The sequence below is a fragment of the Pan paniscus genome, chromosome 13, assembly GCF_029289425.2.
Source record: "Pan paniscus chromosome 13, NHGRI_mPanPan1-v2.0_pri, whole genome shotgun sequence".
In the NCBI taxonomy this organism is placed as follows: Eukaryota; Metazoa; Chordata; class Mammalia; order Primates; family Hominidae; genus Pan; species Pan paniscus.
Genome location: NC_073262.2, coordinates 135,723,505 through 135,749,664, shown reverse-complemented (window position 1 = coordinate 135,749,664; position 26,160 = coordinate 135,723,505). Strand labels below are relative to the sequence as shown.

At 47.0% G+C, this 26,160-nt stretch overlaps 1 protein-coding gene across 2 annotated transcripts in view; it reads right to left on the bottom strand.

The window, feature by feature from the left end:
• INPP5D (inositol polyphosphate-5-phosphatase D) overlaps window positions 1-26,160 on the bottom strand; it is a 148,968-nt gene that overhangs the window by 60,762 nt on the left and 62,046 nt on the right. The window contains exons 3-9 of one of the 2 annotated variants that reach the window (XM_003813132.4): window positions 25,773-25,923; window positions 22,100-22,271; window positions 17,362-17,502; window positions 8,115-8,202; window positions 1,461-1,541; window positions 1,265-1,336; window positions 112-235 (exon numbers count right to left, since the gene is read on the bottom strand). In XM_003813132.4, coding sequence (XP_003813180.1) covers window positions 112-235; window positions 1,265-1,336; window positions 1,461-1,541; window positions 8,115-8,202; window positions 17,362-17,502; window positions 22,100-22,271; window positions 25,773-25,923 — 829 coding nt within the window. Of the gene's footprint in view, window positions 1-111; window positions 236-1,264; window positions 1,337-1,460; window positions 1,542-8,114; window positions 8,203-17,361; window positions 17,503-22,099; window positions 22,275-25,772; window positions 25,924-26,160 lie in introns of both variants that reach the window. The other variant, XM_008965726.4, reaches the window with a different exon arrangement.

The window sequence follows — 26,160 nt, the reverse complement described above, 5'->3', positions numbered from 1 at the left end:
ATGCGTGCAGAAGACAGACCTGCAGGACAGGCCTTCTGAGAGGTGAGCTGAGAGGGCAGGAATTCCACAGGCAGGTGAGGGGCAGTGGTTGATAGGCACGAGGGGTCTTACTTTTCTTGTGGCTGTAGAACTTGTCCTCAGAACCATCCTTGGACTTCTTAATGATCAGTTTCCCAGACTCAACGTCGACTTTGAGCTGCATTTTCTGAGGAATCCCCAGAGACTCTGCCTTCACCTTAGAAGAGAAGAGATGTGTCACTCATTGACTTTCTGCCTGGGCTTTTGCAAGGCTTCCCCTGCCCGAACCCGTTGTCTACATGGCTGGGCAACCTCTGGTGTGCGTCCTTCGTGGGGCCACTGGGCTTCTCTTGCCCCAGCGGCGCACGTGCATGTTTCCACAGGCGTCTCCCGGGAATCACAGAGACTCTAGGGGCATCCCCCTCGTCCACTGTGTGTGGGGGAGCCATTCTGCCAACAGGTTTGCTGGTGGAAACAGACGAATTGCTGGAAATGGTTCATTCACTGATGACTTTGACAACACTCATTAATCTGATGTGTCACCTACTTCCAGAAAGGATTTTAGTAATAGATTTAAACTCCCAGGCCTTGTTACAACCACTGATTGAACATTTACTGATAATAATAGAAAAGAAAACCCACAACAGTTGCGTAGGCATGCTCAGAAAATGGAAATTTATCTTAATAGAGGATAATCACCAGGTCTAGAAAGGACTTTGGGGTGGGGAATGTGTGTGTGGCGGAGGGGGTGCGGGTCTCACACTGGATTCCTGAATGTGGGACCAGTGCTGGGGTGAATATACTAGAATCTCTGGGGATTGTAAAGAACGCATTTTAGGTCAAGTCTGGAGATTCTAATCCAGTCATTCTCATGGAAATCACAGGAATCGCACGGTTTTTTTTCTGAATTCCCCACCCCCTTGAGGCAGTACTTTGCAGCCCCGTCTGATGTCACTCATCTCTGCCATTTTGAGAAGGACAAAGTTTACATGGTGCCTGGCCCAATGAGACACTCCTCCCTTGTAGCTTCCCTCTGAAGGGGATTTCCCAGTCGCCTCTGGGTGCCCGTTCTGACGTTGAACCGCCATCACAGCGACAAAGGTCAACTGATTGCCATTCTTGGCTAATGCGCTCCCTGCTCTTCCCCAGCTCAAGCCCCAGTCCCTCTTTCCACAGGAACAAGAACATGTCTCTCTGCCCAGCTGTGGAGCCCAAGCCCAGGCTCTGCTGTCCCATGGCCACTTACCTCAAAGGTGACTGGAGGGATAAGGGAGCGCCGGTGCGGAGACTCAGGACCCTCGTGCAGCAAGGCCTTGACCTGTGGGCGGCAGCGTTAGAGACAGAGGGTCAAGGGGATGCCGAGCCTGTGCATCTGGGCATTCTCCATGCAAAGAGGGGACCAAAGAGGAGACCAAGAGAAGCCGCAGGAGCCCCACACGTACCTTGTCTTCAATAGACGACAACAGGCTTGTCAGTTGGCTGAGCTTGGACACCATGTTGATGGGATTGGCCTCACCAGGAACCTGGGAGAGGAGGGAAAGAGGATCAGGGCAGCATCACTGAACCTGAACCATCGAGAGGCAATGCTCTGGGTTCTCTCTGCACCTCACCCCATTCCAGCCTCCCCGCAGCCCCACAAGTTCTATTATTATCTCCTTCCGGCAGATGAGGACACAGGGATCTCTACAATCTTCTCAGAATTCACATGGCCAAAAAATAGATCTTCATTTCTTCTTCCCTGTAAATCTGCCTCTCCCCCGGTGCTTCTCACCTCACCCACTCCGTTGCTTAAACAAAACTCGAGGACTGTCCTTGCATGTTACCTTTCCTCCCTCCTACACCTGCTGCATGGTGTTCCCATCCTACTTCCAAAATAGACCCAGCCCTGCTGCTTGAAACCCCAGTACAGTTCTTCTCCACATAGAGGAGAAAATGATCCCGACCCCTTCCCTGCCCTCCGAGGTCCTATATGATGCAGCCCCCCACCTCACCCGCCCCACCAAGATCTGAGCCACTCTCATCCTCAACTCATATCTGCCTTGAGCTTCCCTTCTGAGGAATCTCCAGAGACTCAATTTCCCCTGGGAGGGGCACCTCCTCATCATTCAGGTCTCAGCCCCACAAAGAGGTCTTCCCTGACCACCCTGTCTAAAATAGCCACCAGGTCACCTCTATCAAGTTGCCTTGTTTTGTTCCATTTCAATCACCACGAGCTAAAGTTATCTCCTTCCAATATGTGTTCATTGTTTGTCTTCCCTGCTGAATGGAGGCTCCATGAGAATGGAGATCAAGAGGACTGTGTTCAGTACTGCAACACTGGGGCTCAGAACAGTGTCTGGCCAACGAAGATGCTCAGTTAAGTTGTTCAGTACATACAGGGCCCAGAGAGATGAACTAACTTGTCTGAGGTCGCACAGCTAGTAAATGGCAGAGGAAGACATGTATCCTGTCTGCCTGATGCCAAGTACATGGTCTCATGCACTTATTCACAGAAGAAACATTTACAAAGCATCTATTCTATGTTAGACATGTTGCTAGGTGTGGAAATGTAGAGTTAATAAGATACCTTATTAAATTATTAATACCTTATTAAGTTCATAATAAGAGGTGGAATGAGAAAAATCAGACACATGTATGACTAATGTGAACACAAAGCAGAATGGAACCAGGGTTATCACCAGGCAGGTGATGTCCCTTTACCTCACCCCTTGCTCAATATAGCAGCCAGGCTGCACTTGCTTTTGACCTCAATTTTCCACCCAGCTACTTTAGTATACTACTTTTACTATCACCACCTCCATTACCACTGCTGCCTCTGCACAATGATCAATGGCACTGCCGTGATCAATAGGATCCCCTTCAACAGCACCACCAGAGTCATCAGCATGGCCACCACAATCACCACCAACACCACCATCACTACCACCATCTCCACCCCTATCACTCCCACCATGATCATGCCCACCTCCACCATCACCATCACTACTACCACCTCCACCCTCACCATCACCACTACCACCTCCACCCTCACCATCACCATCACCACCACCATCTCTACCCCATCACTCCCACCATGATCATAACCACCTCCACCATCACCATCACCACTACCACCTTCACCCTCACCATCACCATCACTACCACCATCTCCACCCTCACCATCACCACCACCACCTCCACCCTCACCATCACCATCACCACCACCATCTCTACCCCATCACTCCCACCATGATCATAACCACCTCCACCATCACCATCACCACTACCACCTTCACCCTCACCATCACCATCACTACCACCATCTCCACCCTCACCATCACCACCACCACCTCCATCCTCACCATCACCATCACCACCACCATCTCCACCCCTACCAGTCCTATCATGATCATGACCACCTCCACCATCACCATCACTACCACCACCTTCACCCTCACCATCACCATCACCATCACTACCACCATCTCCACCCATCACTCCCACCATGTTCATGACCACCTCCACCCTCACCATCACCACCACCATCTCCACCCCTCCCACTCTTACCATAATCATGACAACCTCCACTATCATCATCACTACCATCATCTCCACCCCTACCACTCCCACCATAATTATGACCACCTCCACCATCACCATCACCATCACTACCACCACCTCCACCCCTACCAGTTCTACCATGATCATGACCACCTCTAACATCACCATCACCATCTCTACCCCTACCAGACCCACCGTGATCATGACCACCTCCACCATCACCATCACTACCACTATCTCCACACCTATTATTTTCCATGATCATGACCACCTCCACCATCGCCATCACTACCACCATCTCCACCCCTACCACTCTCACCATAATCATGACCACCTCCACCATCACCATCACTACCACCATCTCCACCCTCACCATCACCATCACCACCACCATCTCCACTCTCACCATTCCTACCCTGACCATGACCACCTCCACCATCACTACCACCATCTCCTCCCCTATCACTCCCATATGATCATGACCACCTCCACCATCACTACCACCATCTCCTCCCCTATCACTCCCATATGATCATGACCACCTCTACCATCACCATCACCACCACCATCTCCACTCCTACCAGCCCTCCCATGATCATGACCACCTCTGTCATCACCATCACTACCACCCTTAGACACCACACCATTCCCCGTCCCAATAACCGTCACTCCACCATCACAGCAGTTAATAATTGTCAGTGCTTTCTCTAACCACTTTTTGGTCTTTCCCTTGCTTCTTAATAAAGCTTACAATTCTTCTTTAGTTATTGTCAATCAGTAAAGTGGCTTGAAGGGGTGGTGCTAAGACTCAGGCAAGGGAACAACAGAATGGCTGCCTGTTGGTTGAGAAGAAAAGCTGGTCAGGAGATGGGATAGTTCAGGATTCCCTTGTTTTAGGGTTATTTATCTCATAAATAATTGAAACGGTAACACAGATTCAAGCCTCCTCCTTTTCACAGTAGAGGACATTTGGAATGACCTGCCTTCACCCCGGGCAGTCACCATGCAATTGCAGGTCCCCCGCCCCCCACCGGCTCTCTCTTTGGATTTGTGACTTTTGGGAGGGGAGATCTAACAAGATCTTAGAGAACATAAATGAAGTTACTGACAAACAGGGCGTTCGTGCTTGAAAGAAAAAGTATTAGAAAAATGCTGGAGCTTTCCCCATACTTCTGCCTAATGATGATTTGATGAGTTCGTATGATATGCCAAGCACATCTGAAATATATTAAGTCATCTAATCCTCACATGTCTTGATTTTTCTAATCCTTGTTTTGCTGATGGGGGAATAGAGTCAGAGTGGTGAGTTTACAGCTAGTATAGACCTGAGATTTGAATTGGGGGCTAGCCCAGTGGTCCTCAGCTGGTGGCGATTTTGCCCTCCAGGGGACATTTGGCAATGTCTGAGACATTTCCAGTTGTCACAGCTAGGGGATGCTAATGGCATCTCATGGGTAGAGGCCAGGATGTGGAGGACTCCTAGAGTGCACAGGAGTCCTCCACGACAGAGAACAACCCAGTCCCAAATGTCACCAGTGTCGAGGTTGAGGATAGAATTCACAGCTTAGCCTGTTAAAGGGTAGACTGGTCTGACTGCTACCTGAGGGTTTACATCAGCTGACCCAGTTTTTTCACTTTGCTTTTCAGTTGCGCTTTTCAAAAAAAAAAGGAAGTGGGCGCCAAGGCAGGTTAACCATCCAAGGGAGGTTACCGGCTCTCCTTTCTCACACAGGGTGGACCCAGGTCTCCCCCATCCCCCAGGCCAGCCAGCATTTTGATAACATTGCATTTCACACTTCCCAGCAGTCCTCAAGTAACCACACAGGGGTTTGGGTGTCCCCAGCTTGTCTTGCCTACTTAAGGGAAAGGGCCTCATGTTGGTGAGAGTCTAGCAGGGTCAGACGTCTCACGCACCCAGTTTCACTCACTCCTTAACCAAACCCTGCAGAGATATTACTGTCCCCATTTCACAGATGGGGAGACTAAAGATCCAGGAGGGTGAATCAGAATTTGAACTCAGGTGTTTCTGATCCATGGACCAATGTTCTTTCCTCTCCTCAAGGCAGCCTCAACTCCCTCTTGATTTCTGAATTCCTAAAGACAAATCAAGAACAACCTTTTCTGTTTTTCTTCAAGACTCAGGGTCTCATAAAGGGGAGGGGAGTGTGGCAGCACGACCCACCCTCCACCGGGTGGCTGCTCTGTCCTGCCACCAAATGCAGAGACTGGCCTCCACCAGGCAGCACCGTAACTGGGACTGCAGCTGGCCTCTCTCACGAGGCTTTTTCTCGCTTCTAATCTACTTCAAAGACTTGACTGAGTGTTCTTCCACTCAAACTACTTAAGTTCAAGTGTCGGGCAGAGCCCCTGTTTTATCTAGATTTGCTTTTACTTTCTTAGAAATTAACCCATCATTCACTTCAGAGAAAGCAAAAATTTTTTTTTCTGAATTTTGAAAGTTGCACAAGTAAAATACAAATTCGTGTTCTCCGTAGAAAACTTAAACTAACAATGTGGGCAAACTCAAAATCCCCCTTGGCCCAGTCCCCTTCTCCCCAGTCTCATCCCTGAATTGTGGTGACCAGCGTGGCCCTTTGGGTTTAAATCCTTCCCATCTGATTTCCTCGTGGAGACTTCCATCAGAGTTTCTATATCATCCTGCCATTTGCTTTTCCACCTAACAGTAGTCTTGGAGATCTTTCCAGAGCAGTGTTCACACCTTAGAACAGAATTCTGCACCACTGCAGTTCACCAGCTCTCCATGTCTATGTGATTTTCTTTTTTTCTTTTTCCTTTTTTTTTTGTTTTAGATGGAGATGGAGTCTCACTCTGTCACCCAGGCTGGAGTGCAGTGGCGCCATCTCGGCTCACTGCAACGTCCACCTCCCGGGTTCAAGCAATGCTCCTGCCTCAGCCTCCCGAGTAGCTGGGATTACAGGCGCCCACCACCATGCCTGGCTAATTTTTGTATTTTTGGTAGAGACAGCGTTTCACCATGTTGGTCAGGTTGGTCTCGAATTCCCAACCTCAGGTGATCCACCCGCTTCGGCCTCCCAAAGTACTGGGATTACAGGCGTGAACTACCACGCCTGGCCTGTTTATGTGATTTTCAATGTTTTTTTTCTGTTACTCTTTGTGTACTTGTAGTCCCTAAGAAGCTGCCAACATATGGAACTGCGGGCTTGAGGGATGCCTGCAGTTCACATTTTCATACAAATGGCCAAACTGCCGTTCAGAAAACCCATTTCCATTCCCAACAGCAGAGGAGTGAGCCCCTGTGAGCACCTCCTCCACCCCACACCCTAGCCAAGTCCTGACTCAACCATCAACTTGAGCATCAACTCTTTGTCCATCTAATAGGCAAGAAGAGGCTGCCTAGTGTCAAATGTCATTTCCCGGTTACTAACAAGGTGAGGTTGAACACCTTTTCATATCTATACTGGCTATTCCCTGTCCCTCTTCAGTGAACCGCCTTGTTTATAGCCTTTCCGCATTCTAAAAATTGGATTGTTTTTACTTAATTATTTGTAGGAATTTTTAAAAAAATGGCCAGGCATGGTGGCTCCCACCTGTAATCCCAGCACTTCAGAAGGCTGGGGCAGGAAGATGGCCAGAAGTTTGAAACCAACCTGGGCAACACAGTGAGATCTGTCTCTACAAAAAATTTTAAAAGGAGATTGGCATGGTGGCATACACCTGTAATCCCCAGCTATTAGCTGGTGCAAAAGTATTGCAGTTTTAATACATGGGAGGCTCAGGTGGGGTGGATCGCTTGAGCCCCGATGTTTGAGGATGCAGTGAGCTGTGATTGTGCCACTGCACGCCAGCCTGGGCGACAAAGCAAGACCATGTCTCAAATAAAAATAATAATATAAACATGAATACTTTGTCTGTAATCCTTTGTCCCTAAGCTTTGTTGCAGGTATTTTCTTCTGAGATACAGCTTTTGCTTTTTTTTTAAAACTTGTTAAAACTTTATTGATGACACCTTTTGTTATCTGCAATCCTTCGTCCCTAATCTTTGTTGCAGGTATTTTCTCCTAAGATACAGCTTTTGCTTTTTTAAAAAACTTGTTAAAACTTTATTGATGACACCTTTTGTTACACAGACATTTGCTTAATGGGCAACACGACCTTGGCCTCCTGCCAGGCCATGAGCAGGTGCGGGGGTTGGGGGGCACCTTCATCCTGCTCCTCCTGGGACAAGAGGCAGGATCAAGAGTTTAGACATCTCTTTTTCTTTCCTTTCAGTTTCTGATAAGAAATGATGGGAACAGGCCCTGCTTACCCCCTTATTTGGCACAAATAAGTTTTGCTGATGAGTGCATAATTTGAAATCTTTATTCCTCAAATCAAAATCTGGCAGTGGGAGACGGCTTCCTGGAAAGGGCAGGGGCTGAGGCTCCCACCCCCAACCCATGCGTACCTGCTTGCTGTTGCCCAGTGAACACACAATGGGCAGTGCTCCCCTCTTCCTCCTGAGCCCTCAGGACTGGCTAACTCAATCCTCCTCCCTGGTGTATTAATCTCACCTTTTCAACCCCAAGACCCTTTACCTGAGGACGTGGACGGAGGCCCGGGGAGAGCGGCTGGTCAAATAACCTCTGCAGAGACTCCAGGGATGGGAGGGTCCGGATGACTTCTCTGGGGGCAGGGGACAAGGTGAACATCAAGGTTTAGTGGGCACCGGAAAGAGTCTTCCATGGCAGCACGGGCTGTAGCCAGAGATGAGGGCACCCTCGGTCCAGCAGAAGCAGGTAATTCTCCCCAGAAGGACAAGCCCGGGCAAAGATCAAGGCTTGCCAGCACTGGCCCACCCATCCCTTCCCAACCCACAGCGAACTGGAATTGTGTAGTCCTGACTGTATCTGGGTTTTGCTTTAGCCAAACTGCACTCTATAGCCTGTAGAAAATTCAAATCTGAGTGACAAAATGACTTCACTTAGTTATCCATGGTTCCCAACCTTCTGTGTTTATAAAACACACACACACACACACACACACACACACACACACAGGTGTTAACAATGCAAATTTCTGGGCTCCCACCTGATTGAGTCTAGAATCTGCATTTTAAATATTAGGGCTGCCCAGTGCTGGTGATCTGTGGATTCTGATGCAAATCCCCTCCCAGCAGCCCAAATGCAGGCTCAGAGGGATTTTCCCATCGTCACATCCATTGACAACTCCAATCCTCGGGCTTTATGCGCTCTTTGTTCCCAGCTCATCTTTCTCTATTGTTTTAACATAGTGGGGCAGACAATTTTGAGTTCTACTTTTCACTTATTGTTTCATCAAAAACTGTTCATGCTTTTACATATTTAACATTCTAATGATTTGAAAATAGTCTGTCGAGTAAATGTGCTGAAATCGATTGCTAGATATTTGGGTTACTCTGAGATCTTTGTTATATGAATAAAGGCTGCTCTGGGCCAGGCACGGTGGCTCACGCCTGTAATCCCAGCACTTTAGGAGGCTGAGGCAGGCGGATCACGAGGTCAGGAGGTCGAGACCATCCTGGCTAACGTGGTGAAACCCCCGTCTCTACTAAAAATACAAAAAAAAAAAAAAAAAAAATTAGCCAGGTGTGGTGGCGGGCTCCTGTAGTTCCAGCTACTCGGAAGACTGAGGCAGGAGAGTGGTGTGAACCCAGGAGACAGAGCTTGCAGTGAGCCGAGATCGCACCACTGCACTCCAGCCTGGGCGACAGAGCAAGACTCTTGTCTCAAAAATAAAAATAAAAATAAAAATAAAATAAACAAAACCTGCTCTGAACAACTTTGTTCATATAGCTTTTCTAATTTTTAATTACAGAATTAGGATAACCAGAGATTACGGCTCTTGATCATTATTGCCAAACCTGTGAGTACTGATTATATTGTCCAGACCTGATTACCCAATAGCTCCAATGGCTGTACTTCTGTTCTTTCTCTCTCTTTTAAGGGACATAACATTGCACTTCAATATGGATGAATAAATTTGCATATCTTTAATTTCTAATGTCATTGTTTTTCTATTGCTGATTTCTAGTTAATGGCCACTGCATTTCTCTCATTTCTCTTTGTATAAACTTTTTTGTTTTTTCTCCCTTGCCAATTTTCTGTTGGGAATTTTGTTCATATTTTTATATAGTGTTATAAACTTTACATATTGCTTTGCTTTTTTTTTTTTTTTTTAGACAGTCTTACTCTGTTGCCCAGGCTGGAGTGCAGTGGCGTGATCCTGCCTCAGCCTTCTGAGTAGCTGGGATTACAGGCATACACCACCACGCCCAGCTAATTTTTGTATTTTTAGTAGAGACGGGGCTTCGCCATGTCGCAGGCTGGTGTCAAACTCCTGACCTCAGGTGATCCGCCCACCTCAGCTTCCCAAAGTGCTGGGATTACAGGCGTGAGCCACCAGGCCCGGCCTACTTTGCTTTTTATTTAATCTAGGTGCTGTATTTTTTTCTCATTACATTATTAATATAATATAATCTCATTACATTATTAATATAATATAATCTCATTATATTATAATATAATCTCATTATATCATAATAATAAATACTAACATATTATGTGTATGTGTGTGTGTGTGTGTGTGTGTGTGTGTATATATATATATTTTGTGTGTGTGTGATGGAGTTTCGCTCTTGTTGCCCAGGCTGGAGTGCAAGGGCAGTATCTCTTTTTCCTTTGTTAAAATGTTTAATGGGGCCAGGTATGGTGGCTCACATCTGTAATCTCAGCACTCTGGGAGGCCAAGGTGGGTGTCACCTGAGGTCAGGAGTTCAAGACCAACCTGGCCAACATGGTGAAACCTCATCTCTACTAAAAATACAAAAATTAGCCGGGCATAGTGGTGGGCACCTGTAATGACAGCAACTCAGGAGGCTGAGGCAGGAGAATAGCTTGAACCCAGGAGGCAGAAGTTGCAGTGAGCCAAGATCCTGCCACTGCACCCAGCCTGGGGAACAGAGGGAGACGCCACCATCTCATTAAAAAAAAAAAAAAGTTTAATGGAATGATTTTAATGTTTCCCTATCGATTGTAATTAGTTTTACTTTGATTCATATTGCATTACTAAGGAAGTATCCTATTCCTTTTTTTTAAAAATGATTTTTAAAAATTAGAGATGAATTTAAAATGTTATCTATGTAAATGGTTTCCGTTTATCTTTTAATCTACTGCAAAATTACAGTGCTTTCTTTTTGTTGACTCATCTTTGGAGTGACCTCCTAGATAAAGCCTCCATTTTTCATGTCACTAAATTATATTTGCTGGGATGTTACTGAAACAATATGCATTTATATTAATAAGTGAAATCAGAGATAGAGAGTTTTATTTCAGGCTATTATCTTGATTAGCTTTTTGGATTTAAATCATATTTTTCTTGAAGAGAGAATTAGGTGACTTTTTTGTCATTCAGGAATAATCTATACCTTATGCTCACTATTTTTTCCTTGAAAGTTTAAAGGACACTCATGGTACTTTTAATATTTTATATTTTACGTAAACTATGTGTTCCATTTAATTATAACTTGAAGATCTGTAGCTACATAACTGTACACTATTCTTTAGTGACTTCCAAATCTTTAATGCAGATTATTAATTCTCCTTTGACATTTCTCATGTTTAAAACTTTCTTAATTGACAGTTTTTCCTGATGTATCTCTGTTTTTATTTTTACCATCTTGTCCTCCTCGTCTCCTTTCTGGCTGTTGTTATTGCTCAGTTGCTCAGCAGAGATTTCTTAAAGATTCTGTTTTATTCACTGCTGTATTTCCAGCTCCTGGAACAGTGCCTTGCAGGTAGTTGGTACACATTGGATCTTTGTTCATGAATATCGAATAAATCAACATTTCATGTACTTTGCTGGGTCCTGGAAACATCAAGGGGATTAGGACATGACCCATAATGTCTTCAAGAGATTTACAATCTGGACTCAGTTTGTACATTTGACTTGTTATTCTATTTCCTTTTTTTTTTTTTTTAACGCGGTCTCGCTCTGTCATCCAGCCTGGAGCACAGTGGCACCATCTCGGCTCACTGCAACCTCCGTCTCCTGGGTTCAAGTGATTCTCCTACCTCAGCCTCCTGAGTAGCTGGGATTACAGGTGTGCAACACCACATCCAGCTAATTTTTTGTATTTTTAGTGTAGATGGAATTTCACCATGTTGGCCAGGCTGGTCTCGAACTCCTGACCTCAAGTGATCTGCCCACCTTGGCCTCCCAAAGTGTTGGGATTACTGGCATAAGCCCCTAGGCCCAGCCTTCTATTTACTTTTTAATATTAGAGCAGAACTTTTAAAGCTATGGTTTTTCCTCTAAGTGGTGCTTTGGCTGCATCACGTAGTGTTCTGATATGCAGTGGTTTGATTACTCCACTCTGTGCCTCCACACCTACCCCATGTATTATTGTGTCAGTTTCTTTCTTAATTAGCTGTAATTTAGAAGGTGATTTTAAAATGTACAGGTAATTGGGTAGTTGTGGCTAGTTTTGTGACTTATTTCTATTTTCATCACAGTGTGTTATGGGAGTACAGAATGAACACTTTCTGCTTTGAGTATATTCATATTTTGCTGCTCAGTAAGCTGCAGGCTTCTTGTTTTTAAGATCACCAGGACTATAAAATTTCTGAAAAACAATTTTTGGATTCCTTTTGAGTAAGGCATTTGATTGGTACATTTTTAGGAACTTTCTGAAAAAGATGACTTGTGCTCTTGAATGAGCTAGGCTTAGCTTTTCCAGGTCAGTAGCCTTTTTCTTGGAGACATGGCTTCAGAATCTTTATTATACTGTCAAGGAGTTTGAATTTTTAAATATTAAATATATTAAATATAAAATATTAAAATATTAAATATTTAAAAATACTTAACATTTTAAATGTCGACCATTTTAAAGCTATCGGTACTGTTTGTAACAATCTGTTTGTTGAATTTATCTTTTCTTGCCATTTAGAGACATTGTAAGAGATTTAGGCTTGGCACAGTGGCTCACAACTGTAATTCCAGAGCTCTGGGGAGCCAAGGCTTAAACCCAGGAGTTTGAGACCAGCCAGGGCAATATAGTGAAACTCCATCTCTAAGAAAAAAAAAATTGTTTAATTAGCTGGGCATGGTGGTGCATGCCTGTAATCACAGATACTCTGGAGTTAAAGGCAGGAGGATCACTTGAGCCTAGGAGTTCAAGGATGGATAAGCTATGATCCCACTATTGCATTCCAGCCTGAGTGACAGAGTGAGATGCTGTCTCTTTATAAGAAAAAAAAAAAAAAGATGTTTCAGTGTTGCTGTTTGATTGTTGTATTATTTGGATCATTATGGAGCTTCTCAAAACTTAGATTTAGCTCTTTTGTAAGCCTGGAAATTTTTTTTTTAATTGTATACATTAATTGGCAATTTTTTCCTACTTCTTCAAGAACATATCCTGCCAGCTACAGGTAGCACCTCTGAGCTTTGTCTCCAAGGACTGTCCATTTTTACCACACATTTCCTCATCTAGGTTTGCTTAGTCTTTTCATGCTTTTGATATACATGTTTCTGACACTCTACTCTGTTTTGTGATTTAATTTTTGAAATTTGATTGGAAAACTATGGGCTTATTTTATGGCTTCCAATGAAACAGTTATAATGGTAATGAAGTATTTTTGGTTTTGGTTTGTTTATTAAAAATCTTACCCTGCTCTCATGTAATAGATATTGTATTGATATTCAGACCTTTGATCTCTTATTTTAAAATTCCACTTGCAATCTTTTCCATGTCTCCATTTCAGGAGTTACCAAATATTTCCAGTCTCTGGTTCCTTATTCTCTCTCTCTGGAAAAGTTTCTGTCTGCCTCTAGGGAGCCTAACCTGGGGTTGCAAATCTTGCCTGATGCTTTGTACTGCAAAGAGATCTTCACGCCAGACCCGCACGGGGACATCGTCACAACATTTCTGCAGAGGAGGCTCCGGCACTTCTCCTTACTCCTCAGTGCTCAATGTCCTTCTCATTCACACTTGGGTCCAAGCAAATAGACCTGGACATCATTGATGCCATTCTCAACCCCCTCCCAGCTCCTCCTTCTCCATCCCTCCTCTAAATCTTGAGCCTGGCCCTATTCTCCTCTGTCTACACTCTCACCTGCAGTGACCTTACCCCCAGCTTTCAGTGATTCCCCATATGCATCCCCCATGATTCCCCAAATGCATCCCCCACATCCTAGCTTCTTAGCACTAGCTCCATGGCTGGTGACTCCACTCAGATGCCTCATGGCCCCTCAAGCCAAATGTAGCCCAGAACTCTCCTCCCACCACCCTCTCCTTCCTCCTCCTCCTTGACTTTCCCTATCCCAGGAACTGGCATCAGCATCCACTCAGCCCCTCACACTGGGAACCCAGGGGTCACCCTAGATTCATCTTCCCTTCACCCCACATCCAATCAAGCGGCAAATCTGACACCTTTGCCATGCACACGTGTCCCAGGTCACACCAGTTCTCAGCATCTGCACGCCCCCAGCCATTGGGTCATTTACCTAATATCTGTTGAGCCGCATGTGCCAGAGCCTGTGTATAACCGGGGACTCAGCAGGAAGCAAAACAGACACAGACCCCTGCCCCTGCTAGCCACCTTCCTCATGGACTGCCATCCTGTCTCACTTGGACAACCACAGCCACTCCCAGCTGGTCTCCTGCTTTGGGCAGTGCCTCCTAGGATTCATCCTCCACCACTTGAAAATCAGATCATGGCCCAGCCCTGCACAAACTCTGTAGGGCCTCTTAAGCCTTGCGTGATGTGGCTCCTGCCTACAGTGACCAGGTAAAACAGAGGACACCCAGTGAAATTTGAATTTCAGATAAACAATGAATAATCTATTAGCATGAGTATATCCCAATATTACATGGTATATACTTATACTAAAGAAGTTGCTGTTCACCTAAAATTCCACTCTCTGGGCAGCCTGTGCTTTTACTTGTTGACCAGCTTTTACATGTTACACCAGCCTCTCCCCAACCTCTGTTCCTAACACTCACTTGCCACACAGACTTCCTGTTCCTTGAGCAGGCTGTCTTCATTTCTGCCTCAGGACCTTTGTACTTTGTACTTAATGTCCCTCTGCCAAATCACTGCGTGGCAAGACCCCAGTTCTGTCACCTCCTTCACCTCCAAAGGAAGCTGGCACTCTCCCACCCAATGTCTCTTCCTCACATCATCCTGTTTTATCTTACCATGACATTTACTAAAATTACTGTTTGAACTGGGCATGGTGGCTCATGCTGTAATTGCAGCACTTTGGGAGGCCGAGGAAGGCAGATTGCTCGAGCCTAGGAATTGGAGACCAGCCTGGGCAATAAGGCAAAACCCCATCTCTACAAAAAATATAACAATTAGCTGGGTATGGTGGCACATACCTGTAGTCCCAGCTTCTCCATTGGACTCGGGGGAAGCAAGTGAGTGGGGGGACTCAAGGATAGGGGCTGAGAGGTGGGAGGCTCACTTGAGCCCAGGAGGTTGAGGCTGCTTTGAGCTGAGATCTCACCACGGCACTCCAGCCTGAGTGACAGAGCGAGATCCTGTCTCAAAAAAAAAAAAAAAAATTCTTGTTCATCTGGATCCTTAGTCTACTGTTGTGTGCCTCACTGAGATGTTAGATCCAAAAAGGCCTAAAAGAGCAAGAGGCTTGTGCATTGTGTCTGTTGCTACATCCCAGCACCCAGAACTGGGCTCAGAGGAGGCCTCCAATACATGTTTGTTCGATGAACGAATGAATGAAGACCTATTCCAATCAAAGCAGTTTGAAAATTATGGGTTTACAATTTCAGGGATGAGAATCTGCAGGGATTCTGGCAGGAGAAATGGGAAGCATCATTTTGTTCCTTTCTACAATTTCCTAAAATGCCAAGGCTGATCAAGTCTCCAAGCCTGGCTGTCGCCTTACTGATGAAAGCAAAGACGAGTGTGCAAGGGAAATTTAGAGCATGACGGTGTCTTTAATTCTAAATAGAGTCATGGAGCAGCTAGAAGCTGAAGGAAGCTCTCTCCATCGGCACTACGTACCCGAGAAGAAGACAAGTTGGGGAAGCTGGCGCCGCCATAGTGATGAGGTGACTTGGCTCCTGGGAAGTCCAGGTAGTGGTGAGGTGTTAGGGAAATCTAACAATGTGCAGAAGTGTCTGGGGAAGACTGAGGGAAGCCTCGTGGAGAGACTTCAAATATATTTCTTTCTCCACAAGGAAGCAGGGAAGAACAGAATCTCCATTGAAGCAGAACTAAGAGCTTGTTATCAGCCATTGTGAAATGGTGTTTTACAAAAAGAAAGTGCGTATGTGTTTTCCCCTAGTGATAAAGTGATTCATAACAACAGCATCAAATGGAACAAAATCCCTCCATGGGAATCTATAAAAATGATAGCTCCAGGTCCAATTAGCTACAGCTGCATTAGTTGAAAGCCAATTCATTGAAATTAAGCCCAACTGGCCAATTTGGTGAGTGCTTGATTTGTCAAAGAAATTATTTGTTAAATTTACCAAGTGTACTGATCGTGCTTTTAAAAGCCTTTAAAAGGAAAGTCGAATTTGATTACTGATGATAAAAGAGTGTTTTCTGCATATTAACTAAGCTAAGATTGAAACAGCCCCAGAAAAATCAACAAAGGAATCTTGAAACGTCTGTATGTGTAATAAAACACAAAACAGCACAGACTACAAAACGGTTGCCAGTATGAAATCCCATTTTTCCAATCAAAATGTTGACCTTTCTTTTGTTTGTTTGTTTGTTTGTTTATTTGAGACGGAGTCTTGCTCTGTTACCCAGGCTGGAGTGCAGTGGCGAGATCTCGGCTCACCACAACCTCAGCCTCCTAGGTTCAAGTGATTCTCCTGCTTCAGCCTCCAGAGTAGCTGGGATCACAGGTGTGTGCCACCACATCCAGCTAATTTTTTTTTTTTTTTTAGTAGAGACAGGATTTCACCATGTTGGCCAGGCTGGTCTCAAACTGCTGACCTCAGGTGATCCACCTACCTCGGCCTCCCAAAGTGTTGGTATTACAGGCGTGAGCCACCACACCCGGCCTGACCTTTCATTTGTGATGGGATTGTTTTGGCTCCCTGTGGCTTTGTTCAGATGCTCTGGAATGTTTTTTTGTTTTTTTTCTCTTCCAAGCTTTTGGCATTTAAAATATTCTTTGCCAATTCTTTGGATGGCATATTAGCCTTACTTTTGCACTTTTAACAATTAAAATGTAATTAACTTGAAATTAACTTTCATCAATTAAATTTTAAAATGTAAAACCAAAAGAATCTAAAAGAAATCAGAACCTTTACCAGTTGGTCATTCAATGGATCGGACATCAGAAAATTAAAGTTTTGGTGAATCATCTCCCTTTGAAAAATTGACATCACTGGAAATCTTGGGCCATAACCACCCACGCAGAAAATAGACTAACTTTAATGTATTTCCTTTTGATGCTTTTCTGTGCTTGTCAGGTGTAATGGCTGCAGCAAACAGCAAGAGCAGCAGCAAAAATCTAAGAGCTGGATCCTGTGCAAGTGGGAAAGGGCTGGCCATGTCCTCCCACCCCATCCGCTTCCCAGAGCAACTGGCCTCCAATTAACTTTAGTTGTAAAAAGCTGCAGCACACACAAGCTACTGTTCAAATTCCATGATAACAAGACCTCCAAACAACCACAGAGATTTCCAAGCTGTGCTCACCACTCAATTATTGTGAGTGCGGCAGAGGCATTTGTTCAGCCAGGCAGAGGCAGAGGTCGCTCTCATGAGCTGTTTCTCTCACCTGGTGGCCGCCCGCACCTGCCCGCCCCCGTGGGCCAGCCATTACCCATAGAGCTCCTTGCAGAGCAGTGTGGTCAGTTTCTTCAGGTGAGGAAGACTGCTGGACCCCGTCTTCACAAATTCAGAGTCCTGGGCGAGCTGAGTGCTTAAATAATCTTGGATGGCCTTAAGATGCTCTTCTGGAAGCCTAAAGAAAAGAAAAAAGAAACAAACTATGCTTGCCTGTTTCTTTTAGCCACCATCATCAATGGGAACAGCAACCACAATAACAAATCCTCATCCTCAGAGCCTCCAAGGGGACACGGTCCTTCAGGAGAATGTTTGCAAACCTGGACGAAGGTTCCCGTGGTCTCACTGATGGGGTAGATTAGCAGGTCAGAGCAAGAAGAAGTGGCCCAGCAGGAAAAGGTGCCTCTCAATGAGCTCCTTTGGGTGCTGCTGGGAGGAAGTGGTTCTGGCTGGGGGTCTGGGAAATGGTTATACTTTAAAAAGGAGACCAAGGCTGGGCATGGTGGCTCACAACTGTAATCCTAGAACTTTGGGAGGCCAAGGTGGGCGGATCACCTGAGGTTAGGAGTTCAAGAACAGCCTGGGGGGAAACCCCGCCTCTACTAAAAATACAAAAATTAGCCGGGTGTGGTGGTGGGTGCCTGCAATCTCAGCTACTTGGGAGGCTGAGACAGGAGAATCATTTGAACCCGGAAGGCAGAGATTGCAGTGAAAAAAGATCGTGCCATTGCACTCCAGCCTGAGTGACAGAGTGAGACACTGTCTCACACACACACACACACACACACAGACACAAAAGGAGGCCAAAAGCTTTGGAAAGTGTAAGTGGAATTGTTTTCCTACCTTATCTACTTATAAAGATAGGATCTGAGGGCTGGAAGGATGATGGGATCTAGAGATAACAAATGGCTTTAGCTCCCATGTACTTTGCAATTTCACAGCCAAAGGCTACCCAGGGCACTGTGTTCAGAGAGTCTGGATTCATCTCAGGCTCTGTGGGGGGAGTCTGAGTGATTAGCGATGGGGCTGGGGATATGGAATGAGGTAGTGCAAGTGGCCGACTTTGCCGTGTGGAATCTGCTCCAACCCCTTCAGTGTACAGAGTGAATGGGGCTGAAGGCAGGATTTGTTCACTGTGCAGATCAACCCTGGTGGCAGAGGCACAGGCAGAGAGCCCAGGCCAGTCCCACGAGGGGCGCCCCCTAAAGTCGGATCAGCTGTCTGCATTCTATCTTCCAGCACCTTTTGTTCTGGGTAACGCTTGAGTGTTTGTTCCCATAATGATGGAAATTGTAATTATAGCAAGTATTTCCTGAGCACAGCATACCAGACACTATGCTAAGCACTTCATGCTCATTTTCTCCATTAACCCACAAATCAATTTTATGACTCAGATATTATTACTAATTATTCCTGTTTTACAAATCAGAGAACTGAGGCTTAACCATGTTAATTAGCTGTGTGGAAAAAATTATTACAAGCCTTAATTAATTAATTTACTTTTTTGAGACAGGGTCTCACCCTGTCACCTGGGCTGGAGTGCAATGGCAAGATCTCGGCTCACTGCAACCTCCAACTCCCGAGTTCAAGTGATTCTCCTGCCTCAGCCTCCTGGGTAGCTGACACCACAGGCACGTGCCACCAGACCTAGCTAATGTTTGTATTTTTAGTAGAGGTGGAGTTTTACCATGTTGGCCAGGCTGACCTCAGGTGATCCACCGCCTCAGCCTCCCAAAGTGCTGGGATTACAGGTGTGAGCCACCCTGCCCAGCCACCTTAAAGATTTTTGTTCCAGGCTTGATATGTAATCAAATTGAAACTAAAGGCCACAAGGCTTTTCCTGTGGAATCTATGAAAGAATGAAAAGCCGTTGCTCTTAAGATTGGACAGGAATTGCCAGGCATGGTGGGTCACACCTATAATCCCAGCACTTTGGGAGGCAGAGGTGGGCAGATCACCTGAGGTCAGGAGTTCAAGGCCAGCCTGGCCAACATGGTGAAACCCTGTCTCTACTAAAAATACAAAAATTAGCTGGGCGTGGTGGCGTGCGTTTGTAGTCCCAGCTACTCAGGAGGCTGAGGCGGGAGGATTGTTTGAACCCAGGAGGCAGAGGTTGCAGTGAGCCGAGATCGCTCCACTGTGTTCCAGCTTGGGTGACAGAGCGAGACTCCTTCTCAAAAAAAATACTGAACAGGACTGGCTTACCCATTTGACTTGTTAGATTGAGAAGAGAACATTTACATTTAAGTTCTTCTATATTTATTCTGGGTCTTGACATCATAAAAATCCAGTTTCTGCCTGAGTCTGTTTACTCAAAGGGACAAACATCTCTTCTATAGTATTAAAAACAGTGGTCCCCAACCTTTTTGGCACAAGGGACCGGTTTTGTGGAAGACAATTATTCCACGGATGGGTGGTAGGGGGATGGTTTTGGGAGGAAACTGCTCCATCTCAGATCATCAGGCGTTAGTTAGATTCTCCTAAGGGGCGTGCAGCCTAGATCCCTCACGTGCGCAGTTCACAACCGGGTTCACACTCATATGAGAATCTAATGCCACCGCTGATCTGACAGGAGGCGGAGCTCAGGTGGTAATGCTCGCTTGCCCTCCACTCACCTCCTGCTGCCACCCAGTTCCTAATAGTCCACAGGTTGGGGACCCCTGTATTAAAATATGTATCTTAACAGGCCTAATTACTATTGCCTTGTGACTTTGATACCGTGAGTCTGTATTACAGGCAATTCTATTTGTTAAAATGTTTGTGGTAGGCTGGGCACAGTGGCTCATGCCTATAATCCCAGCACTTTGGGAGGTCGAGGCGGGCAGATCACCTCAGGTTGGGAGTTCAAGACTAGCCTGACCAACATGGAAAAACCCCGTCTCTACTAAAAATACAAAATTAGCCGGTTGTGGTGGCGCATGGCTGTAATCCCAGCTACTTGGGAGGCTGAAGCAGGAGAATCACTTGAACCCGGGAAGGGGAGGTTGCAGTGAGCTGAGATCGTGCCATTGCACTCCAGCCTGGGCAACAAGAGCGAAACTCCATCTCAAAAATAAAAGTTTGTTGTAGAAAAGTGTTGACATAAAGATGTAAACTATGTTTATTTGAGAAGGCTAATTTTACTTAGAAATGTGATCATTAACCTACTAACTAAGACCTAACTGATGAGATCTAATTAACTTGCAGGAAAGACTGTGCAAGTTGTCATTTAAAGAAAAATAATCAAAAGGCAGTCCTCTATGTGCAAAGCAACTTGACACGCGAAATAGACTGATTTTAAAACACAATGTGGATTCCCAGTTTTCCTTGACCCTGAGAATGGAGGGCGGCTCTGTGTCGCCGCTTTCCTTGGTCTCCGCACATGCCCCCTTCACTCATTCCCAGCTCCGAACAGAAGTTTTAGGAAGGTTCCACTGCCATGAGAAGCAAAGATAGAAAAAGCAGGGCTCTCTGCCCATGAGCCCTCAGCCCATGCCCCGACCCTAACCCCTCCTGGAAAGCTGCCTGGAAGCTCGGCTTCACGCCCCTGCTGGTCCCACTGAGGCAGAACCCCATAACCAGGATGGAGGGGCTGATGAGGAGGAGATGGAGTTGGCGGGAGGTGTACGAGCCTTAGTAGGAGAGGTCAGCAGGTGGAACCATGGGGCGTCCCCGACTCTTCCCCATCCAGTTTACTGCACTCAGCATCCAAACCTGGGAAGAAATGGAAACCCTGGGGAACTAAACAATGGGCTTGATGTGGAATTTTTTTTTTTTTTTTAGATGCAGTTTTTCTCTTGTTGCCCAGGCTGGAGTGCAGTGGCGCAATTTTGGTTCACTGCAACCTCTGCTTCCCAGGTTCAAGCTATTCTCCTCCCTCAGCCTCCCGAATAGCTGGGATTATAGGCGCCCGCCACCATGCCCAGCTAATTTTTGTATTTTTAGTGGAGAAGGGGTTTTGCCATGTTGGTTAGTCTGGTCTTGAGCTCCTGGATTCAGGTGATCTGCCCACCTTGGCCTCCCAAAGTGCTGGGAATTACAGCTCATTACTGGAATGAGCCACCGTGTCTGGCCTATGTGGAATACTTTTAAAGCATCTGTTATTTAGACACATATATAGAGACAATCAACATAGTAGCAACACTGGATATTCGGCTATTTGATAAATAGCACAAATAATTCAAGGAGAGTGCACAGAACTCAGGCTGGAGAGCCCAGGGAAGAACCAATGGGTATGTCCAGGTGGAAATAGGAACACGCCAAGTATCATAGCAACCCGGTGGCGTATGTGTCCCATCGGCATCTACTTCATATTTTGCCAAGTGAGAGAGTAGGAGGAGGGCAGCCCTGGCAGCCTCAGATGGATCCTTCAAGTTGGAAATGCAGCTTCAGCCCTGTCATTAGGATTTCTTTCGGGGGCAGGGAAGCGTTTCTCACAAAGAAACAAAAAAAAAGTTATATTTACTAAGGCATGGAGATTACCAGGTACTAACTTATTAATTAATGTAGCACATACCCAGTGAGTGCCCACACTATGCCGGGCCGTGCCTGGAGACAGAGTGCTCCCCCACCCCCGTGGAGCACTTTTCCTGTTAAGGCCCATGCCCCTGGCCTTCTTGAAGCCAATGGTGCAAAGGCCTCTGAGGTGCAAGATGACAAGCACTCTTCTCCGGAGACCTCCCCATCTCCTTCTGGTCACCAGGCCCATAACTAGGATCGAAACCCAAGCCATCCAGCCCTGCCCTGGCTGGGCTCACTGCAGATGAAGGCCCAGCTGGACTTGAGTGGGGACTCACCCACTGGTGTCCATGCTTTGCAGTCGCTGGAACAATGTCTCGGAGAGGCTCGGCCGGCTGGTCTCGGTCGCTCGGGGATTCTCGTTTGAAAAAGGAACCTCCTTGGCCTCACAGGAGCTGGCAGTCAGCGGGATGTTTCTTGGGGGCAGCTCGGGTGGAGACACGACACTTTCTACTGGAGAGAACAGCAGGAAGGCCATTGGTGAGGACACTGTGCGCACAACCTGGCCTTCACCACAGCCCCATGGGGTCCAGGCCACGACACCCACGTTATTGATCTCCATCTGCGTCCCCGTGTCCCTCGCTGACTCCTTCCTGGAGGGAGAGCCTCCTGCCACAGGGCCCTGGCTAGTGCAGTGTCTGCCCCACTGTGGCCATCAGCAAACACCTGCCAGGGCCAGAAGGCCTTGCTCCATGGAGGGTCTGGAAGGCCTGCAGGGCTGCTGACCTTGGATGGACTAAGCCCGCAGCAGCAGGCAGGTGAGCAGGATGAGTCTGGCTCTCAGACTTTCAGGGGCTGAGACAGGTGTCTCATGATGGCTGAGCCCTGGACTAGGCAGAGGCCCAGTTCCCAGAATAGGCCAAAACCATGGAAGGGGACCAGGGGTAAGGAGACAGGCAGGAGACAGGCAGGCCTAGCCACACTGCCCCTCTCCCTCTCTCCCTGGTCCCCTCTCTCCAGACTCTGTCCTTCCTTCTCTCCTCCCCCAGACTCTCAGAAACACATAAAAGAAAGCGAGGGGGTTCCCTTCACTCAGAGACATTCAACAAATGACTTGAACTTGGCCTAGGAGGTGGGAGCCCACCCATCGCCGTTAGGAGAAGGTTCATTCTGTACATACACGAATGGAGGGTCCAGAGCTCTGTCTGAGCCTCTTCCCACACAGAGCGGCTGCCCCTGGCCCAACCACAGTGGGCCCCGGGTGACCTCCTCTTTAGAGAACAGGCCCTTCACTTCCTCTGTCTGGGGTTCTGAAGACAACTAGGAGTCTGCTTCGAGCTCCACGGTCTGGCGGTGCCTCAAGAGGCCCTGGGCCCAAACAGACCTCTTGGACTGCGGGGGCCTCATGTCGCATTGCTCTGGTTCAAGCCGACAACTGGGCGACCTCGTTTGGGGAAGTGAAGCCAGCAGTCATGAGACTGAGGTTCTTTTTTCAGCCCTCACAGAAACTTGTCGGGATCTTCCTCCAGACAGCCATGCCCAGAGGGGCCCAACTAGCTGGGATGGGCAGCCCGAGGGGAGTGAGGGTGTTTAGTGTGGAGGGCGTTTCTGCAGAACAGCTTCTCAGCATGGCCCTGGGCGCCTGGGGGCAGCTGTTCAGGTGCAGCCAGGGTGCGGTGCTGGTGAGTGACCTTGGGCTCACAATGGGACAGGTCAGCCCTAGTTCTTCCACAGCCTGACCTTCCTGACTCCAGAGGGCAGTGCTCACTCAGACCAGGGAGGCCAAAAGGGACAGGGCCTGCCTGGGACCCTTTCAGCCTCCATGGAGCTGCGGTCCTTTTGGAAACGAACAGCTGCACAACCATGAAAAGTGTGTTTCCATGAGGGTGGGAGGGAGCAGGGGGCCCTGGTGGCCCACAAGCCAGCCCACAGGTGAGGGAGAAAAAGGATGCCTGCAGCAAGCCCCCAGAACAGGCAGGAGCCAGGCAAGGGTCTCAGCGTCTGTGGACAAATCTCTCCTCTCTTCGGGGAGAGCCTGGGGGACCTGGTAGTCTCCACCTGCTGGAATTCAGGAAGAGCCCTGGCCAACTGAGGGGCCCGGTTAGGTATCTCATGGTTTTCTTTTAGGAAATAAGCCTTTAAAAAAAAAAAAAAAAACTTGTATTTTAAGTTCAGGGGTACCTGTGCAGGTTTGTTACATAAGTAAACTTATGTCATGGGGTTTGTTGTACAGATTATTTCATCATCCTTGTATTAAGCCTAGTACCCAATAGTTATTTCTGATCCTGTCCCTCCTCCCACCCCCTCAGGTAGGCTCCAGTGTGTGCTGTTCCCCTCTTTGTGTCCATGTGTTTTCATCATTTATCTCCCACTTAAGTGAGAACACGTGGTATTTGGTTTTCTGTTCTTGTGTTAGTTTGCTAAGGATAATGACCTCCAGCTCCATCCATGTTCCTGCAAAGGACATGATCTCGTTCTTTTTACTGGCTGCATAGTATTCCATGGTGTATATATACAACATTTTCTTTATCCAGTCATCACTGATGGGCATTTAGGCTGATTCCATGTCTTTGCTATTGCAAATAGTGCTGCAATGAACATACACATATGTGTCTTTGTAACAAAATGATTTCTATTCCCTTAGGTATATTCTCAGTAAATCCTTGAGGGGAAAAGTGGGGCATCCCCAGGTAAGCTCCTTCTCTGCAAGACTTTCTCCATCTGACTCTTGCTCTATTGGTCTTTGTCCCTATGCTGTAAAGGGCACCCTTAGTCTCACACACTTTTTAGGGACTGTATAATTTTTTTTTTTTTTTGAGACAGAGTCTCCCTCTGTTGCCAGGCTGGAGTTCAGTGGTGCGATCTTGGCTCACTGCAACCTCCACCTCCTGGGTTCAAGCGATTCTTCTGCCTCAGCCTCCCAAGTAGCTGGAAATACAGGCGCGTACCACCACACCTGGCTAATTTTTGTATTTTTAGTAGAGACAAGGTTTCGCCATGTTGGCCAGGATGGTCTCGATCTCCTGACCTCGTGATCTGCCCGCCTCTGTTTCCCAAAGTATTGGGATTACAGGCGTGAGCCACTGCACCTGGCTGGGACTGTACATTTTTTTCAACATATTTTTAGGGGTTGTATTTCCCCCTCCCCCTTTTAATGATGACATAAAGAAACACCTTCCTCATCCTTCCAGTTAGGTGCAAGGGTCTCCTCCTTCACTCTCCTCTCAGTGAAATTCAGCAGATTGTAATGATGCTAATGACCGTAGCTGCATTTATGGAGTGCTTACTATGAATATGTACCAGGCTCTGGGTGCTACATTTCTCAACTCATTTGATCCTTGAGATACCATGAGAGGCAGGTACTATCGTTATTCTCTCTCTCTGTCTTTTTAAAGGCTAGTCAAGTGAAGCAGAGGAAGTGCAGTCTTTACTGTCTCTTTCTCTCTCTCTCTTTTTTTTTCTTAGACAAGGTCTCTTTCTGTCACCCAGGCTAGAGTGCAGTGGTGCAATCATGGCTCACTGCAACCTTGAACTCCTGGACTCAAGGGATCCTCCTGCCTCGGCCTCCCGAGTAGCTAGGACTACAGGCCTGAGCCACCATGCCTGAATAAATTTTTTAAAAAGCTTTTTGTAGACACAGGATTGCCTATGTTGCCCAGAAGGGTCTCAAACTCCCGGCCTCAAGCGATCCTCCCACCTCGGCCTCCCAAAGTTCTGGGGTTACAGGCGTGAGCCAGCAAGCCCAGCCTTATTTTACTGTCTCTTTAAAGAGAAGTCTGTGATTCAGAGAGGTCAGGTAATTTCCCCAAGGTCACCTGGCTAATAAGCTGGGGAGGAGGAATTTTAACCCATGTCTGCCTGACCGGAGAGCCTGTGTTCCTAACTTGTCCTTAACCCCCACGCCAACAATCTCCCTCTGATCATAGGACTCACCTAATCTACAAGCACTCAAGGTGGGTGCAGGGCAAGTTCCCAAAAGTACCTCCTGCCGTCCTGTCCCTCCCTCCCTACCTGTGTCCTCCTCAGGGTCGTCGCCTGTGTCCTCTTCCTCCAGCGGCACAGGGTATTGCAGATGGGTCACCAGCCCCATGTTTTCCTTCTTGTAAAACTCGATGAGCTGGTCCAGCTTGGTGAAGAACCTCATGGAGACGCCTTCGGATGCCTGAGGACAGAACATCCAAACAAACGCACATGTTAACCAACTAGAATGTCAGCCAACCACAAAGGCCAACTGCAGCGGAGACCAGCGAGGCGGAGGGACTGACCGCGATCCAGGAAAAGCCTTGGGCTCCTACGCAGGGTGTGTGACCCTCACGCCCACACCTCACATCCTGCAACCAGCAGCTGCCAAGGGCCCTTCTGCAAAAGGCACACAGAGGATCGTTCCTAAGATCTGTTT